At 35.6% G+C, this 20,402-nt stretch overlaps 1 protein-coding gene across 1 annotated transcript in view; it reads right to left on the reverse strand.

Annotated features, from left to right (window-relative positions):
* LOC116159239 overlaps nucleotides 1-20,402 on the reverse strand; it is a gene marked incomplete in the record, with an annotated part of 137,010 nt that overhangs the window by 58,146 nt on the left and 58,462 nt on the right. Inside the window, 1 exon segment of the mRNA XM_031472182.1 lies at nucleotides 3,079-3,142. Within this exon segment, the coding sequence (XP_031328042.1) occupies nucleotides 3,079-3,142 (64 nt within the window).

The raw sequence follows: 20,402 nt of genomic DNA on the forward strand, positions 1-20,402 counted from the left end.
GACGACGCGTTAGCGGAGCCCAGCAACCTTCCGAGTCCCGAAAACGCATTTTTTGTACGAATAAAACATAAAATTTTTTCTCCAACCTCCTTTACTTCAAATTATATTCGAATTTAGATTCAGTCACAGTTTCACTACTATAGTACCTATAAGAACTTTTGCTTTCTTGTCCTCACGTGTCATGCCACTCTAGTTTTTAGGTCAACTTATAACCTATTCGTTCTTACTTCTTACTTCTCACCTCTCGCGACTTTGTAGGGAGCAAATCTTGAGGTAGCATGTTCTGCCGCTTCTATAATCTCTGGCGGAGTGCAATCCATGTCGCTATCAGTTTCAGTCATTTTATTGTATAAACAATTAATATTGTTATATTTTGTATTGAAATAAATAACTTACCATACAGTTTTTTAATTAAAATTAATTGCAATTAACTTTTTCAAATTTTGAATTAAAATTGACAGATATAGTGCAATGGGTCTGAAGTAGATGGCGTTACGCGCGACGACGGGTTGTATACGTATTAAAATTACGTTCACGGAATATGTAAATTACGTTATACATGGTTTAAATAAAAATAGCGAGCGTAAATAATTTTCAATACATGTACTACATACGTATAGGTAACATCATCATTTGCATTGAATATGCAAAAATATTTGATTTGTATGTATATAGAAATATCTTACAACCTGCAATGTAAAACAATGTCAATGTGACATATCTCCGTGATTGTAATTTTTTAATTGGCCAACTTTCAAGGTCAATTTCTTTTTGGTACTAGGACCAAAAGTATCCACTTTTTGTACAGTTGCCATGGTGAAAGCGATTAATCCGCAAAACGTCAATTTTAGGTACCGAACACTGTCACAAAATAGCGTCTTATTCAGGTGGTTGGAGAAAAAAAATTTTTTTTGTAGTGTTTTATTACTATTTGCAATCAGTATAAATAAAGTTACAATATAAGCAAATACATTTGCTGGAACGGGGGTTTGAATTAAAATTTAAAGGAACTTATACCGAGTGATAATCAGCTCTGTTGTTTCTTAAGCTTTTGTTAAATGTGAAAAGCAATTTAGTTAAACCTGAACGGTAGGTCTAGAGTTTTATATCTCTTCAGTCTATTTGTGTCATTACTGTTGTCTAAGAGATTCATGGCGAGGGCATTTGTATGCACTTCTAATTTATTTAGGTATTTTGCACTACACTTACTCACTTCATCTTTGACTGAAATCATTTTTAGGTCGTCGCAGATGTCATTGTTAGGTATAAACCATGGGGCGTCGGTTATAGTTCGCAGCACTTTCTATTGAAACCTTTCCAGTATTTCAATGTTCGAGATTGAAGCAGACCCCCACAGCTCTATGCCGTATTATGAAAATAAAACGAAGATCCATGTGGAAATTAAAAAAAAGAAGTTTTATATATATCAAAGCGTTCTGGAGTTATCGTGCAATGCTATAAAGACCAAGGTTTTCGCAGGACTAGAAAGCTCGTGGAAGCCTTGGAGCCTCTGGAATGTTTTAGGTGTCCCTGGAATGTGTTAATGTAAAAACTTACAAGGGATATCCAGGTCATTTTCAGAGCACGAGAGGTTTTTTTCAGGGATAATCAGGCTTTAGAGACGACACAGAAGGCTCTGTGGAGACTAAAAGCAGTTTTATAAACTTTTCAAAAAATAGGTGAAAGCTTATGGGTAGTCGTGGGTTAGCGATAGAGTGCACTGGCCCAGAAAGCTCGATAAGAACCCAAAAAGCTATGCGTCCGCAGACTCCTCAGGTTCTTTTCATAGCTTTATTCATACCCCATTGCGGGCCTTTCCAGATCTATTCGGTCGCTAATAAAATGCCCTAGGAAAGCCCTAAAAAAAACCTGCTACAGAGGCTCTGGAAAGCCGTTGAATTGTGAAGAAAGGGCCTAATGACCGAACAAGGTATTTAAAAACCTGTGCGGGTGCTATAAATGTGAAGAAACAACCTGGCAAGCTCAAGAAATTGTTATATTTCTTTGGAAAGCTTTGGAATGCACTGGTAAGCCGCTGGATGCTATGGAAAGCAAGCACAAATCTGTAAGAAAGTTTTAAAAAGTTTTCCAACCTCTTAAATTCAGAGACACCAACCCAATTATCTCCAGAAAGGGACCACTCTGTAAAGCACCTAGAAAGTTCTGAGAGGGGCCCGCCTAAATGCTCAAAAAAATGGCCGCAGAAGCTCTGAGGAAATATTAGATATACATTTGAACAGATCTAGAGAACTCGGCAGGAACCTTAGGGCCTATACGGTGTGAAAATGGAGATTAAGTATTTCTGGTAGTGCTATGAATCTCTGGGAAATGACCTGGAAGGTGCGGTTAGAATAGCGTTTCGATTGCTTTTGAATGTATTTTGACTGTTTTATGTTTTTGTATTTTGGGTAGGCATGGGGAAAGTTACACACATACCGCTTCATAGCGAACAGGAACGAAATTACGTCTGGAAATAAAATGCGATAACAACGTGTTTCGTTTCTCAATAAAAGGTGTGCTAAGAGAGGTACCGGATTGGAAGGTAGTTTTTCGGCAGACGAGGTTGAACTTTAAAAGAGTGATCACACACTCCCTGAGTGCGAACATTTTCATTCCGCGTATTGGTGAAGATTTAAACAAGTGACAAATTGCTACGAACACGTATTTTCATACGTGTAGAGATAGACGAACTGTAGTGGATTGTTGGGTCGTTATTTACCTGGGATAAGATTGACGGGAAGGAACATTTTCGAGTCGGTGAATTGTTTTGAAAACCAAGCCACAAGTAGTTAACAGAACGGCTAGTTAAAAGCAATTTTATTATTAAATTATATTAAATTATAAATATTAAAATTCAATAACTTCTCGACAAATTCCTTAAATAATGGAAAATTTTAAAATCAAATAAAACTCAAACAAACTCAAGCAAATTCCAAAAAACTAAAGTAAATTTACACAAAAATTCAAAGGTTTACGCCCTCGACCAGATACCACTATAAAGGCAGACCCAAAAAAATTCTAAAATTTTGCATTTTGGTTTAGCTAGATCGCTATTAGATCAGATATGGTGCAACTTACCTAAATCGTGATCTTCTACATGAAATGTGCTTCTTAATTCGTCTATTGTCATGTGTTTGTGGATCTGAAACAAAAGACAAACTACTTAAGAGATGGTTCCTACTTTAAATGACCAATTAAGTCATAAAGTCACGAAAAATGATATATTACGTAATATTAAGGTGAAACAACTCTTATAAATTACGTAAATGGAAATGAACGAACAAAAACCTAGATAATATATGACACTATAAGAGGTTGTGGTGGCACTTTTTCGTCATTAAGTGAAGGATAACGAGTAATTAATCCGACGTAGGTATCATCGTAGTAAATTATAACAAGCAACTTAGCCTGCACAAGAACTACGATTTTTGGAAAAAGGAAAGGAGCTCAGTGAAATGATTTTCTGTTTACGTTCCCTTTTATCAACGTAATTTAATTGATTTGTATGTAGTAAAGAAATATAGATCAACTAAGTAGATATAGTTTTCTTCCACTGGTCACTTAAATGATTTAAGTTATAGTAGGTATTATTTCCTTTGGCTCTTACTTATTTTATAAATATGTAAAAATTTTAATGGTTTCTAACAAAATTAGAAAGATTAAGTAAACTAGATTATTTCCTCAATTACTTAAGATGTTATTATCCGTAATTATTTGTTTTCTTGCGTAATTATAGTACTTAATGCTTATACTATATTTTCATTTACATACACGTTTACCTTTCATTTTAAGTATCGCAATATAAAAGTTTCATTTGAATAATTTCCATACTACTTTAAGTTGCCATTTTTCTCGCGCCATTAGATTAATGTGCTCGCTATCCGACTAAACTCGGCAGTAAACTATTTTACAACAATCTTAAATAATACGGTAATTGATTGAATATTCATGGTAAATGGCAATGGGGTTATTGTCGAGACAGTTGAGTGGTTTACCGTTGTGGTAATTAATTTGGTTTATAATTCGAGAAATGGATTAAAATATCGTCCAAGATGATTTAGATTTTGTTTGTTTGAAGGTGCGGTTTCAGATAGTTTGGCTATGTCTAAAGCGGAAAAAATTTAAAACGTTGCGTGAATTCAAGAAAATGGTCCGTTCAGTATTTTATTAATAATAATAATAATAATAATAATATTTTAATTTTAATATTTATTTATTTTTATTTTTATTTTTATTATATTTATTTTATTTTTTTAGGACCCTACATAACTTCACCAGACACAGACACAGACACTAATCGTTACTTGATTTTAATCCGTGCGATTAGTTAACCAGGCTAGACGTGAGTTCTCACAAGATACACCGACAATAATAATAATATATAATTTATTCCCCATAATACAAAATCAAAACTCTACAAATAACACAAATAAAAACAGGGAAAGGGACTGCATTCAGTGCCGAGAGACCCTGTTCTTCCATACAGCCCCAATCCAACGTATTAATAAATTAATTAATTCGGAATATTTTTTGTTTTCTGTCCAATATTTAGTAGTGACGCGCTACAGAATACATATTGAATCCGAATGAGCTCAGTGAAGCAGACTTGCAATATAATAATTATTAAAAAAGTTATTGCATCTTCAAATTCTAAATAATTGTTGTAGCACGTCTTTCTCAAATATATAATAAAAAAATTCACAGATTTCGCAATCCTTGCAACCATCGGAGACATTGGAAATGATAACCGTATAACCTATAAAGCCATAAATAACCTCGTAAATAACCCTTATTTACAAGGAATAATCTTGCTCCACCCGCTCGCGAGTTCTCTCGTGTCGCCAACGTAAACTTTCTAAATAATAAGCGTCGTAACATGCGTGTAATACCATCACGGAAGTTGTGCGAGAATTTTAAATTCGAAATAACAAAACCCCTGCGCACTGTTAAGTAAGTACCGTATCGACATGTTCGCGACTTTTCCTTAATCTACCTGAATTGCAGTCGAGTACGGTACAATCAACACTAGACGCGATACCACTTGTCTTCTTTTCTACTCTGCAAACTTGGTAAATTCATACCCATACAAAACATAAGCATTTCCAATGCTAAAATTTGGGAAGAGCATATTAACACCTGACATAATCCGGGGTACGAATAGAAACATTTGACATGAATATCCTGGGTCATAATTTGGGCTACATTAAACACAAAGCTAATCATTTACGTACAAATAAAAGTTATTTGACATAAACCAATAATGAAGCTGAAATGCTAACATACCCCTATGGTTAGGCAACACACCTCACAACTGAAACAATGCGTATAGGAAAAAAATACGAAACGCTCTGTGTACGAGTACACAACAACCTTGAAATCTTCGACTATGACCGTTCTGCGCAGCTGCCGAGGAACAGGGAATGTCTCGGGGAATGTAAAGAACCAAGCGTGGCGTACATCAAGCTTTTGTTTTGAGTACCGTTATCTGAACCGTGTTATACTGTACAGGTGGTTATGCCTTTATGTTGCTTTATTAAGTGTTTATTTAGGTATTCACGATACAAATTTATTATTAGTGTGCTGTTGCTCTCTACGTTTCGATTTAATTCTTCCTTGGAGGGAGTACCGTATGCAGTTCGATCCTCAGCTGCGCATGTTGCTCCTTCATTTCGTGCTAAAGGGCTCTTGTGTCGTAGCATATACTAGAAGGGGGTCCTCTAATTAACATTTCCTCTATAATACGTTCTGCTTCGTCCATAATGGAGTTTCATACGAATACTTATTACTGGCATATTCATAAGTACTTTTAATAATAATAGGTACTCGTCATTTATCGGGATAACGGAAACAAAATAAGAAATATAAAATAAAATAACTTAAAAAAGGCACCAACACCGTTAAACCAAAAGGGCGAAGTTCAGAATGGTAGTGTAATACTGCACTACCATCTGCTCTACCACTTAACCCTGCTTTTTTATTTTATCTTGATTAGTCATAATGGCAAAAAGTTCACAGGATAAATTGAAAATGAGAGACAAATAGAAGAAAAAAATTAAACAATCAAACAAATTAGCAATAATAAAGAAAAAATTCACGCCGATCATATTAAGAAAAGGGTCCGCATAAATATTAAGAGCTCAACTGATGTTGTTGCTGTTAATAGTGTTTTTAACCTTGAAGGATTTTTGTGATAATGATTTTAAAACAGAAGAGAGATAGTTATATATTTTAGGTGCATTATAACTAAACGATCTCTGAAAGAGCGCGGTTTTATGGTTTGGATTTGAAATCAGATTTTTTGTTCTTATATTTATCCAGATAGCACTGTACGCCTTATGTACGTACCTTTATGACCCACATTGTACATTCGTCCAAGGACGAGTTAAATCCGTCCTATGTACGTAAATATGGTACATCCACTGTTTGTCAGTGCACGTACGTTAAATGTACATACATGATTAGTTCTGCAGATCTGAGTATTTTTAAAATTAAGTCTTGGACAAATTAAGAGCGTCTTATGCATGTACAATTCGACGTCCTATGTTCTTCCGCGCATTACGTGTTTATGACGAGCTTGTGTACCAGCGGAATGCAGTGGCAGCCCTGCGAATTGCGTGTTGGTATTGGTACTGGCAGGTTGGAGGTTGAAGTTACGTTTTACGCCAAATTACGCGTTTTTTTCCTTCCTCGAGCAGTCGTTGAGATTTTGAGAAAAACATCGTTGAGTAAAATTAGGTGAGTGCAAAATTGTGATATTTATAAGAACAACTTAATTTTTGTTTGTTCTACCTTGGGTAAATTTTACTTTGAGATGCTTCTAACGTTAACTTGGACTCCGTAGCAACTTCTGGGATTTTAAACTATTTTTTTGTAAACTTGTTTAGGCAATTGCGAAATACCTTCTTCTAAATATGAGCTTTTCCACATTATACTGTTGTTATCTTAGATAACATGATCTAAAAATTGTTTCCATATAAGCGAAACATGATACTTCAAATATTTTAGATCGTAAACCTTTCATCAACTTCACGTTTTAAAATGTTAGGCGGTGGCTTCATCAAATTCCTAAAACGTAAAATTTTTGAATAATTTAAAAGGGTCTAAACGAACGCTTAACGGTATATGAACCCGCATATTGATAGTGTTACTCACTACTGGGGTGGTCCAATTAAAATTTGCAAAATGTTACATGATAACTAATTGTAGATCTTTCTATTCCTGTTTATCCAGCTATTCGCAATCTGTAACGCCAATAAATTTCAGAATGAAATTAATAAAGAAATTAATAAAAAGATACTTATCTTCAGTATATTTGTTTCTCCATCTGTACATCTTTATCATCTTACATCTGTTTACTATTGGATGCCTGTATTTCTTAATTCTTCACCTACGCTCCTACATTCCTATCCGAAAAAGGCATAATAGGCACATTAAATGCTTATTAACTGCAATCCGTGATCAGCGGCATTTTTTACGCCGTTCATAAAATAAATAATATTACACCAAGTCCTGTGTCAAATTAATCAAACGAATAATAACGTTATTCGGATGTTTATTATCCCTACACTGCAAAATATATACGTTTTGTTTTTTTAATCTTTTACAAGAATTTAATTTTCGTATTCATTTGGTCACTCCCAAAGAACAGGTTTGCTTGATTACTATTCGCCGGTGTAACTTAAAATAATGTATTTTATCGGTTAAAATGCTGCATATACCTATATCCTACCTACACATATTGCATTTGAAAAAAGAAACAGATCTAGATGCATTCTTCTTCGCCATTTCGGTATCAATTTAAGGTTTTAGCATCATTTGGAACACCAATTTTCTCCGGATTTTCCATGATTCATCATCAACATATTGGGATAGTAATGGTGAAATGGATTGTTGCAGAAGATAATATCACCTACCTTAGTCTCTAAATTCAGTGTAAATAATTTGTAAGCTCCTTTACTATTTTCATTCCTGAATGCGATCTTATGATAAGTTCGACGATAAATTCCGCCCGCTTCCAGCGTCGGGGGGAAAACTCATTTATTTCAGGACCTTCACATAAACATCTAATACCTCGTTCTTCCACGCATTGTAACATTGATAACGTGTGCCTCAGGGCCTTTCACTCCCTTTCTTAACTTTGGTCTTGTGTACGACGGCCATTAGTTTCTGTTTTTATTTTATGTCGATCCAACTGTCCCTTCCTTATCTAACTCGAGAACAAACCGAACTAGCGATCTTACACAACGGGGAAAACTTCTTATGTACACTTTTTCATTTTTTAAAATTTTTCATTTTGTAGTTTTATTAATTTTTGTAATTTTCATTTTTTTTAAATTTTCTATACTGTAAACCCCCTTCTGTATTTATTTTTATAGTTGATTCCCTCTCAGGTTAAAAATTGAGGTTGGTATAATCAGGGCCGGACTGGGTGGGTAAGGGCCCCGGGCGCTCCATAACCAAAAGGCCCCCAACTCATGGCCCCCCCCCCTTCCCAAAAAGAAGACAAGGGATTTGCAGATTTTTTTAATTGTATTTCAAACAACTTGCTGAATAGTATTGAACATTAAATTAAAGGAAAAGGCGCTGTAATTCCAGTGACGTATTGGCAAATTTATCAATTAATTTAGCAAGCGAGCGAGCCCAGTTGACTCGCTACTCCACATGGCGGAGCCTCGGGTTAGCTGGGTTAGCATTTAGCGGGGCCCCGCGACGGAGGCTCCGCTTCGCGGTTCCACGAGGGCCCCGTCCAGTCCGGCCCTGGGTATAATTATCGATAAAACAATTCTCCACCAGAAAATCTTTCACGATTCTTCGTATTATAGACAACTTTAATGTTATCTGTGGTATTACCTTGTGTTTATTCCTAGAGTAAGGTCAATCCGCGAATAGACGTAATTGTAAAAATGAACTTAAGTCGTTCAAGTTCATATTAAAAAGTCTCGATGTTATTTTAAAGAAGGGCGGGTTACCAGCCTAAATGTGTAACTCAGTTGCAATATTCCTAAAGGATCTACAATAACGGGGGAAGGACACGATTGAAAACTTGAAAGCGTCTTTGCCCTAAACAAGGTGCCACAATTGTGCTCAGAAAACTGTGCTTCTTCACAACTACTGCAGAATGCATAAAGCACACATTGTAACTATTATTTATCTCTTTCCAAAACTCGAAAACGCGATTTATATCGAATAACTACCTACTTTGCAATAAGAACTTCTTCGAAGGCATCGCGTTACCAGAGAAATGGTGGAATAAGTCTGTTAATGTTAAGGGATCTTAAGTAGCAAAATAATTTTTTTAATCTTTCCTCCTTTTATTTATTTATTTATTATTTATTATTTATTATTTATTATTTATTATTTATTATTTATTATTTATTATTTATTATTTATTATTTATTATTTATTATTTATTAAATTTATGTTTTACGACCATAAATGTCTACAGAAAACCATGAATGGTTATTTTATGAACGGCGCTATGGGATTGGGCCGCAAGACATTAGGACGCGGACATTGAACCGCAAGACAGTAGACCGCAAAGGAAATAGACCGCAGACATTAGGCCGTGGATATTAGGAGCGAGACATTGGGACGCCGACAATGGGACGCGGATAAACTGGACTTTAGAATGGCAGTTGATCTTATATCGAATTTCAAATTTGAATATATTGAAGAGAAACCATTCAACAAATGGTTAAGGTTAAAGAAATAGTGGCCCTGAACCAATGAACATTGAAGGTATATGAACTGATCGATTAATAAAAAATCAAATTACATACTTAACCGCGTAGGTATTTAGGTAAGGGAGGGGTATAAACATTTTTCCTTCCCCTAGGAATCGTATAGCTATAGAATACCTGAATTATACAAATTGCCGGTAACATATACAGGGTTAAGCATTTAGAAATCATGCGGATTTTCGTGTATTCCCTAAGACTACTTTGAAATGACCAAAACTCTTCTGAAAGACGCCTAATTTTATGCAATCAAAATAAAATGCGCACGCATTCTGCACTGTCATTCTGGATTTTAATAAAAGCGACAGTATAAATAGTATGATTTCAAGTTATGATGAAGAGATATTAAATTCGGCCGCTATTTCCCTTAAGTTCCTTATGGGATTCTTTTCCACAAATCTTTAAATGTTCAGTTTCTAATCTTCTGTTAAAACTGAGGGTTGTTTAAGGTGTAAGAAAATAAGCCTCTTACGGTTCTTAAACTGTCACCGGCACTAGACCAATGGACAATATCAACTTTTTCTTCAGTTGAATACGTCGCACACAAATGAAAATAAAAATACGGAAGCCAAAGCAATAATATTCCAATTAATTAATATAACAGGCAGATCTTAATTTTTGTTTTAAAGTTATTTTGGTTGCATAAAATTACGCGTCCTTCAGAAGGTTTTTGTTATTCAAAAGTAGACATAGGGAAAACAATACATGTTGAAATTTATATATGTTACCGGCAAACTGCGAAATCCGGCATTTTGCAAAATCCATAGGCATTTTGCGAAATGACTAATGCCGCAGGCAAAGTGAGAAATGGAGCTCGAGTTCTTACTTTGCCTGCTGTTCTTTAGGGATTTCGCAAAATGCCCAAACATTCAGGCAAAGTGAGAATGCTCTGCCATTTTCCACAGATTGCGGGTACAGCGGTGTCAAACGTAAACCTATCGCGTTAGTATACCTTCCCCAATCTGATATATTCTACACGCATGGCTTTATTTTTGAAACCAAATATTGTTTACAAATATAGCTACTAACATATTTTTCTTGGCCATTTTAAACCAGCAAACATACTAAGTGGAAAATTATATTCTCTTTAGTACTAATTCTATTTCTTTTACCACGCACCGGTTAGCCGTAAGAGAAGGAGTACAGATTGAAATTGCATTCAAACACCCAATACGTTAGTGTAATTTGCAATATTTTTATTTCAACCATATTGATGTTCGATCGAGAAGAAATTCGTATGTACTTACGCTGTACGCGCAATCTGTGGGAAATGACGAAGCCTTTGCACTTTGCCTGCATGTTTAGGCATTTCGCGAAATCCCTAAAGAGAGGCAGGCAAGGTGCGAATTCGAGCTCCATTTCTCACTTTGCCTGCTGCATTGGTCATTTCGCGAAATGCCTAGGGTTTTGCAAAATGCCGGATTTTTCAGTTTGCCGGTAAGTGAAGATGTGCTGAGAAAAAGAGTGAAATCGCGCGTGGGTGTAGGTGATGATGTAAAAATTAGAGAGACGATTTTAATCTTTGAATTGAGTTATATTTATTTAAGTGAGTTTTATGTTAAATAGGACTGTTAATAAAGTGTTCATCAACATTTACAATAAACACTACACACAAAAACCTATGTCTTCCTCAAATGAATATCACTGTATATTTCTATAGTTTATAGGACAGGCAATAATATTATAGTGTTGTAATGTAACAAAATGAAACCCCAAGTAATATACTGTGTGTCCAGGCTGACCGCACCATATGCAAAACAGCGATGTATTTTTTTCGCGAAGGAAAGGCCTTTGAAATGTATTTTGAAGTTAGCGTTCAACGAACGTCATTGCGCTTATGACGATGTAGACTGTAGGTGTAGAGTAATATAGCAAATTTCGTTTATGTGAAACCTGTAGTATGCAAAGAAGACAAATATAAAAACCATTGACTTTAAAATAATTTGCAGCTGACAAAACATACGAAATAATTGACGGCGCGTAACATGTTCTAAAATCGAGATAATTGCGTTTGTTTCATGTGACATCAATTTCATTCATTGGTCATGTACACGTATAAATCTTTTTCTCACGCGTGTCATTTGTTCTGTCTATATAATAGTAGCGTAATTAATAATTTTCTCATTAATTATATTTATATAATCCTCTAAGGGAGGTCAATTAATATTAATTATTATATCTCCTTATGGTATTACAGCCAATACAAGGTAATTTATCGAGAGTGACAGATTCAAACTATTCGTTACCGATATGTGCACCGTAAAACAATGCGCTTTCATTAATATGGAACATTAAAAGGTATTCGAAAGTAAGTCAATAAACGTGCAGTAACATTTAAAAATCAAAAGTTACACCCATTTCCTGGGAACCCGGAGGTCAGTGCAACATGTAATGATCTCTATAGGTTACTTCGTCTGGTGGTCACTGGTTGGTTGGTCCTTGATTGAACAGTTAAGGAAAGTTTAAGAATCACAAGTACAATTATATAATAATATACATAAATGTGCAGTAAATTTATTCAGTTATTAATAAAAAGAAAAGACTTTATTGTTTATAATATAATAAACCTTCAAATGGCGTTGTCTATTCTATGTGCAAAGAATTTGCGATATTTACGGAGTTGAAGGCAAAGCTAAACCATACAGTACACCGCAAACAGACACATTTTTTAACTAAATAATAGAGGTTGAAGGTGTACTTTTGATTTATTACCGTGTCACACCCAATACGTGGCACTGTAGCAGAACTTTTCGGTGCGACACGACTCGGCGAGTAGGTAAAGGTATTCCGGTTTCTCAAAACAATTAAACTTGCACTTTCAGTTAATGACGGTCCGGCCCCGTTCATTATCTAACAGTGTTAACATTTATAAAAACTGAATCGCCTTTCATTTTCAAACCTCGAGATATACCGTGTGAGTGAAAGTGGATTTATTTACTGTTAGAGACGAACTTATAAAAAGTTCATTATCCTTTATAGTTCAGCGGAAGTGTTTGACAAGAAAGGATTGATGGTTCAAGTGTGCGCATAATTCAGCTTTTTAGATTCAAATCACGATTTGATATAAAAACAATCAACTTTTCAATCTTGGCTCAGATGTGAACGGTTTTCTGCAGAGTTCATCCTATATATAGCGCAAATATAAAAGTTGGGCGATTTGCAAGCATTGAAAGTAAATTACTACCTATTGACATTAGAAACTTTGGAATGGATCACAATTTGTTTCACACATTTCGCTTGTCCTTTTCGAGTATAGTGTCATCCCTTCGCCATTTCATACACCGATTTGGTAAATCAGTTTAAGGATTCAACCACCTGATAGAACCTCAAACTACATACCATCAATAATTAAATGGCAACTTGCCCCGAATTTCTTTTACAAGAGCTACTAAATCGATAGGTGCCTATTATCAGATTATAATTCTCTTAGGCAGCGTATTCAAATCTTCACACTCGTTTATTAACAATCAACCCCCACTCTCACCCCCCTCCACTGAATTGCCAAGGATCAATCCTCGGCTTTTAAAATTGTTTCGCTGCGATTAGCATTTAAACCCAATGCATTTTTTCCAAGAATTCAATTTAAAACAAATTAAAACGGTTTTCGACAAGGTTCGCATAAACGCAAAGGGCCCTCTCCCGGAGGCGACGTCTGGCTGATATTGAGCAACAAACTGCTCTCAGCTTTGGGAAAAATTATTTCCGTTTAATTGACTTCAATAGATATAGATCCGATCCATTTGCCAACTTATCGGAGGAGAACTACACATTACACAGCAACAAATATTTAGGATTGCAAATATGTTATCACCGAGGCGAATGTGTAGTGAAAAAAGAAGTTGGAATGCAATAATTCACAAGCGCCAGCAATAATCTGAACTCATTGCATGATTCATACGGAATCCTTCGCATCCAAATCTCTAGCCTCTGGTATTACTTCAGATTTAGTCCATAAAAGAATGTATATATACCAGGCCATTAAGATTCTTGTTGCATTTTATAATGACATGGGAACTGACATATACCTAATTACTGTTATTTTCTATCCGAAATCGCCACGTCATCTTCATTTTCATGCATACTTTAGGTATGTTAGGAAAATTTTTAGTTTCCATGACAGGAGGCGGACTACTTTCCTGCCGCCTGTCACTTTGTCCTATAGGAAAATTGAAATTTTATGTTAAAATACGATTCCGGGTAAAACTTAATACAGAAGTAATGACACTAAGTACTTGACTTGGAAATTATCTACTCGAAATGAGCATGAATTTCGGTTGATAATTTTTTTTAAGAGAAGAAATGTCAATTTGTCCGCTTGAAATTTGTTCATAAGAAGAAGGCGATCCGCTAATTTCGTCAAACGCCTCATTAAAGGGCCTCGAATCCGACCTCTCTCATTACAGATTTCTTTCGACATCTTGAGAACCGAAGACACATTAGATTCAATGGATGCCGCCCGCGGCATCTTGGTTAGAGTCGGGTTGTTAACGGACGCCCGCACACTGCGGGATTTGTTCTTGGATAAAGACATCATTTGAATATGCACAAAACATGCACGAGTTAGCCCTGCCGATACAATCGAAAGTCTCAAAGCGGTGACATAAATTTAATATGTGTACTGGGTATTTCTCAGGTTTGAGTTTCGTTCAATTCGGTTCGTAATGGCTGAAATACCAAAAGGGCACTGGAATATCGAGGTTGAATCTATTAGTCACAACTTTTGGCATTGCGTATTAGATATGGATATCGCTATGCCCAGCTTGAATTTCATGCAATTCGGTTCACACTACAGATTCAAAAGCTTTCCGTATTTTTGGCTTTCATCCGTCTATCGTTTCTCTTTTAAATCCGATTGCACATGAGCTATCGAGCGAGCAAGCGGGCGATCGGACGACTGGAAAGAATTATAAGCGCCTCGACTCGCCGCTAAAGTGAATCCAATAACCAAATCTTTTAATAAATCTCTGGACTGACTGCCGGATAATTAATAAAAATAATAAATGAATAAACGTGACAGCAATTCAGATTTTGTTAATTTTTTCCTACATCTTATCTTTGCTTTTTGCAAGCTCATTGTAGTCTTAATCATTAGATTCTAAAAAAGTATCTTCTAAGCTTAAGCTCAAAATCAGTTTGTAGTGCGCAATTGTAACGCATTTTGATTTCCATTTTTATTATGCCCGTTAACCAAGTTAACGTACGCTGCCCGCTCCACCCTGTGGCAGCCGGTTGATAACATTCCCACACTCGAGCATGTACCATATATACTATATCTAATTGGTGCTACTTATTAACAATAAAAATACATGACTCGGAGAGCAATTAATAAGTTATAATTTAGCACTATATTAACGTAACACAAAATTACTAGAGTGGATTCTCAACAGTGTAACCCGTAACTCGAAATTGCATGTAAATTTAAAAAAGTAAAGTTAGGCAGTTGTAAGGTTTGCGTCATGGAATACTATTAGGGATACAAAAATTAAGAGATTGCATTTCGCACTAAGGCCTTGATTTCGCTGGAGATATGTATCTGTAAACCGTGATGGAAATGAAGCGCATCTTCGCTGCGTCGTTAACTTCCAAGAGCGCTTTTGTTATCTTAATTGGTTTCGGAAGCTCGGAGACGAAGTATCTCGAGAGTGGAATCATATTTCAGTAATTTTAATGTAGGGCTATTTAGGCATGCCTCTCGCGTGTTTTGCAGTAAACTAAAGTTCGTATGTGAAAAATATGTGGGACGTTTCATTCGTACGGGTACGACTTTAGTCAATGAATTAACGATTAAAATATCCGTCTGCGTTGACAACTCCCTCTTTAGTAGGGTAGTCATTAATTAGAACAGGAAGGTTGGTCCATTGGGAAGTTTTTGAGAGCATTCGTCTAAACTCCAGGGGGGGGAAGATTCACGTCTAAGTTGCCAACATCGAATTGACAAAACGAAGTTCATTTTCTTTGAGGCACGTTTAGGAAACGTCAATTTTCTCGCGAGTTTATCCGCAAATTCTTACAACTAAAAAACGGTGAAAAGGAAAAGAACATTCGGTCTGTTAATTTATTTGTGTTAGGATTATGTTCTTTCCTATTCCAATTTTTATTTAAAATCGTATTACGATTCTAGAAACCTTTTCACAAATCTTACCTAATTCACTTTAGGATTCAATGGAAAACGCAAGGTGCAGACAAAATTATTTATCTGTCTCTCTAAATTGTTTTGGTTAATAAAATTATATTTTGGATATACAAAACGAAGATGTAAACACGTAATCAATTTTTTGATATGTTTATCTCGATTATGGAAAACGCAAAAAGAGCGAGAATATTTTCACAGTGCCGTTCACGTCTAATTGCTCTCCTATACCCTTTTTCTTATTTGATTTCGTATCAGCATCAAGGCATGTGTGAATTATAGGCACCAACGGAACAGATATAAGGAACTGTCGGTTTTGTGAATCATTGCCTGATTTATCGCTTTGTAATTATTCAGTAGACAACATCTGGTCGTTGCGATAAGCAGTTTTATTTCAGGCGAAAATTTAATTAGTTTCACGTGTTTTATCGCTGTTACATAAATTATCGGGCAGTCAGCTCTATTGTTTTGGTGAAGAAGATAAGCCAAAGTTGTGTGAAGAAGTTCGACGCGTGTTGTTCCGACTGCGAGAAAAGGTTGAACCCTAATCGCTATGGCAAGGACCTTAACAATAATGATTTATATGTTTAGACCTTATTTTGTAAAGAGTCGAATTCTTACTATGCGAATAATTGAAGTAAAGCAAGTGGATGTAAAAGAGTTGTTACAAAATGAACCAAGGAGTCTATACCACTGTGTGAAAGTGCAGTGGGGTAATATTTAGAGATGAGAATTCTCTGTTTAAAGATTTCATAGTCCTATGGTTGATGTATTAAGACAGATTAAGTAGGTTCCAGGTACAAAATTCATATTTAATATTTATGGCGTATATTAAAACAATGTTCGCTTGTTTTTCATCTGTTTACCTTCCCGCATTTATCTTACGAGTTAGTAAATGAATGTTTAATGTGAAGTTACGTATTGCCTTTGTTGGGAACTAATTGTACAATAAAATCAATGACATGGACACAAAAAGATAATGTCTCTATCAGCGTGTTCTTTAATTTACACGTACTTTCTCTAGTCTTGGGGAATATTAAATTACTCTATCACAGATTTTAAGTTTAAATCTAATCCCATTTTCATACTATATTAAATAGCCGATATTGTTTAAACATTCTTAATATAGTTACATCTTAATGACAACAATGTAAAGGTAATGTCAATCATGGAACAACTTCTACACTGCTAAAAGCGGCTTCAAATTATTAACGAAATAACATTAAACGAAAAACAGAAAAGGATGAGGTAAGTCATGTGTAAATAAACGATTTAGTTAAAACAAAAGTTGTATTTTTCAGGTGTTTGGGTGACATTTTACATTTTTACCTCGGTTATGTAAAAGCGACGTTGGATCAATTGTTATTAAAAAATGGGTAGTTTCCGTTGTTTTTCATTTTTTACAATTTTACAATGAGAAATGTTCAGTGTAAAGGTAACAATGTTTTATAAATTGGCCTTCTGCAAAGCATCTTTCAGTTAAATTCGATTGGCAATTACTCAGTTCAGACATTTCCAAATTGTTCTTAAAATTATCAAAATCCTTCGTGTGAGATCGAAACTACTTCAGCGCATTTCGGTGTCAGAGTATTCTATGAACCAGTGTTTGATCCACCATTAATAAGATCTTTTAAGGCTACACATTCCCCTTTTCCGGTAACCAACCTCCGACGTACGTTCACCCGCAATTCGCGTTTGAGTTTTTGATTTCACGCCAGTAGATCTTGTTGGGGCAACCACATTCCCTTTGTCGTATACCACTTCCGACGTCTCGTTCACACCGGCAATACACATTAGTAAAGGGTACCTTGTGGAGGGTACCACATTCCTTTGCGGTTTTTTAGTGTTTTCGTCGCAGATTGAGCGACGCGGCAATTAAGTCCGTTGACAAACCGTGCAACTAAAAAATAGACAGTCAATATTTGTACGATCCAAAATACTTGATAACGCGCATGAGTTTGAACTTTTGAAAATCTACAAGAATTTAGGCATTAGCAACACAGTCGCACCCTACATGCAGAACGGTTGAAGTTCGTATAAATCATAAGGAATCTCTTCAAACTGGGGCGGTGCGATATACATGTTTCGCGCATTGTCCAATCATGTGACTTCATATACCACGAATACAATTTGAATCCTAGGGAATCTTGATGTTTCTGTGGAATCAGTGCAACTTTAGAAGACTACTGTATACCAAAGAGTTGGTACTCTTTGGTATTACTTTAGGAAATAAAGGGGGAACTTGGAGGGAGTTTGAGCCTTATGAGACGATATAAAGTCACTGTGTTGTTTTGGAAATGGACACTTTCAATAAGCATGTCATAAAAATACTACAAAGTATATTTATCCCCTTAAGGGAATTGAGAACAATAAAATCAAATAAAATCATCACTTTTCCTATTGAAGTTATAAAGCATGTTGTTGTTTTTTTAATAAAGATTTCCAGTCACTAACGCATTATGACTAAACAAAAAACAGTTTAAACACAAATCGTCGTGTGTACTGACCTTTCAGAAAACTGGTTATCGGACGGCATGCACAATCGGCAATTGTCCACAACATTTCAATACCGTACATATAAATGAAAATTTCTCTAAATTGGTCTTATGCTAAGGATCCTAAGGGATGGAAGATAAGTGAAGAAAGAGGCGACAGGGAGCAATGTGGGACCAAACAGAGGTAGGTAGGTTTTTAATGATAATTTCCAATTGTCTGCATTAAACTGTGTCCAACTTTTCTATCGGAAAAATGCGAGTGTGTAATATTAATTATTAATTATTAGTGCTTAAACCTTATTGCAATTAATGTCTCCGTGATTATTAGTTTTGGTCATTTGTCTCTATTCGGTTTCAAGGTTTCAATTGTTTACTACTTATCAGAATACAAACCAACGACCAAATATGCACAAACTTTCACTTGATATCTGCTCAAGTCACACGAATTCTTCGACTTGTCTTTCATTTCGCGTGTAGTGGATGTAAACCAAAACTACCTTACGTGTACCTGCTTGACATTCCGTTTGAATCTGCACCTCTATAATTATTCATCCAACGGTACTTACGCGCGAAATAAGCTAAAGGCCAATCAGGAACTTACCATCAAAGTTGTACAGTTAGCAATTTTCTTTTTTAAGGAAAGTGTAATAATAACTGTTCTGAATGTTGAAATTCATGACGAAGTTATATCGTTGTGTATAAATAAATTATTATATTCATATACTTTCTTCCTTTTCTCAGACGATATACTTACAATTACTAATTGTAGTTTAATTTACATATAGTAAGCAAATTGGTGCAACACTTTCTTTAATAGAAAGCGAGCAGCGGCTTCCGATTTACATAATTAATTCACTTTATTTGCCGTCGTTAATTAAATAACAGCTTAGGTAACTATGTAACGAATTTCGAGTGTAATAATTCCTCGTTTTTATAAACATTTTGTGCACAATACGTACGGTACAACGCGGAAACATTGTACGAATGCAAATCCTACCCTTCAATCCAATTCAACAGATTGTTCACACATCACCGGTGTGAACGGTAACATTTCAAAATTCGCTGCCACGAAATCTGCATTTAAATTCAATTATGAGCTGCATAATTTTTTTATGTTCCTAATATGAAGTATCTCACGCAATATTGATAATTCGCAAATCCTGTTCTGTTGTTGTTTGGCATACGAAATGCCAATAATAAAATTGGTGTCTCGTATATGTACTTCGGTTTGCAAGTCCAGGACTTTATACTTTTATTTTATATTTTTGCTATTTTATTTCGGTAAACCTCTTGGCGTTTATCCCCTATTTGAGTATCAACTAACAAACTGTGAACTACTATTGCATAAAACTAAAACTAAATTATAAATGACATTGCACGCCTAATTATTCCTAATTCAACAATGGGCAAAACATTTTAAGGCCGATTCTCACTTTCGTGGCAAAGAACCGGCTCGGCAACGCAACGGCCATACATCGGCACGGGCAAAAGTTTTTTTGAGTTCAATTCACCTGCGACAAGCTTGCGCAGGTAAGCAGTTCTACGTGAGTTTTCTGCTGTGAATAATGTTGCGAAACTTCCACGTAATAAATGGTCTAATATTAGTATGGAAGAACAAGAAAGTACATATTGCAGAAAAAGATAAAATACGTTTTTGTGTCAATAAATTCATAAGAAGTATCTTTATGACTGAAATCATTTTCTGCGGACACATTCAACAGCATCTCATCTTGTTCCGTGAAGAAAGTGTTCCTTTGCGCCCTTCACGTTTCTTGACTATGAAACTGAACTAAAAGTCGTGACCTGCACAATTGTGATTCACCACTTGTCGGACCGTGCACAGGTACATGCCCGGCAATAGTATGCTGTTTCGGAAGAATGCCGCGTGCAAAGCGTAGCTTGCCGAGTCTTTGCTCGCATAGTGTGAATTACACCCAAAAAATTCATAGATTCAATAATATAGATATTTTGCCGAGTCGGTGCCTGCCTGTTCCAGTACGTGCCTTGCACGGAAAGTGAGAATCGACCCTTAAGGTGACT

Source organism: Photinus pyralis, unplaced genomic scaffold (assembly GCF_008802855.1).
Source record: "Photinus pyralis isolate 1611_PpyrPB1 unplaced genomic scaffold, Ppyr1.3 Ppyr1.4_LG1, whole genome shotgun sequence".
Classification (NCBI taxonomy): domain Eukaryota; kingdom Metazoa; phylum Arthropoda; class Insecta; order Coleoptera; family Lampyridae; genus Photinus; species Photinus pyralis.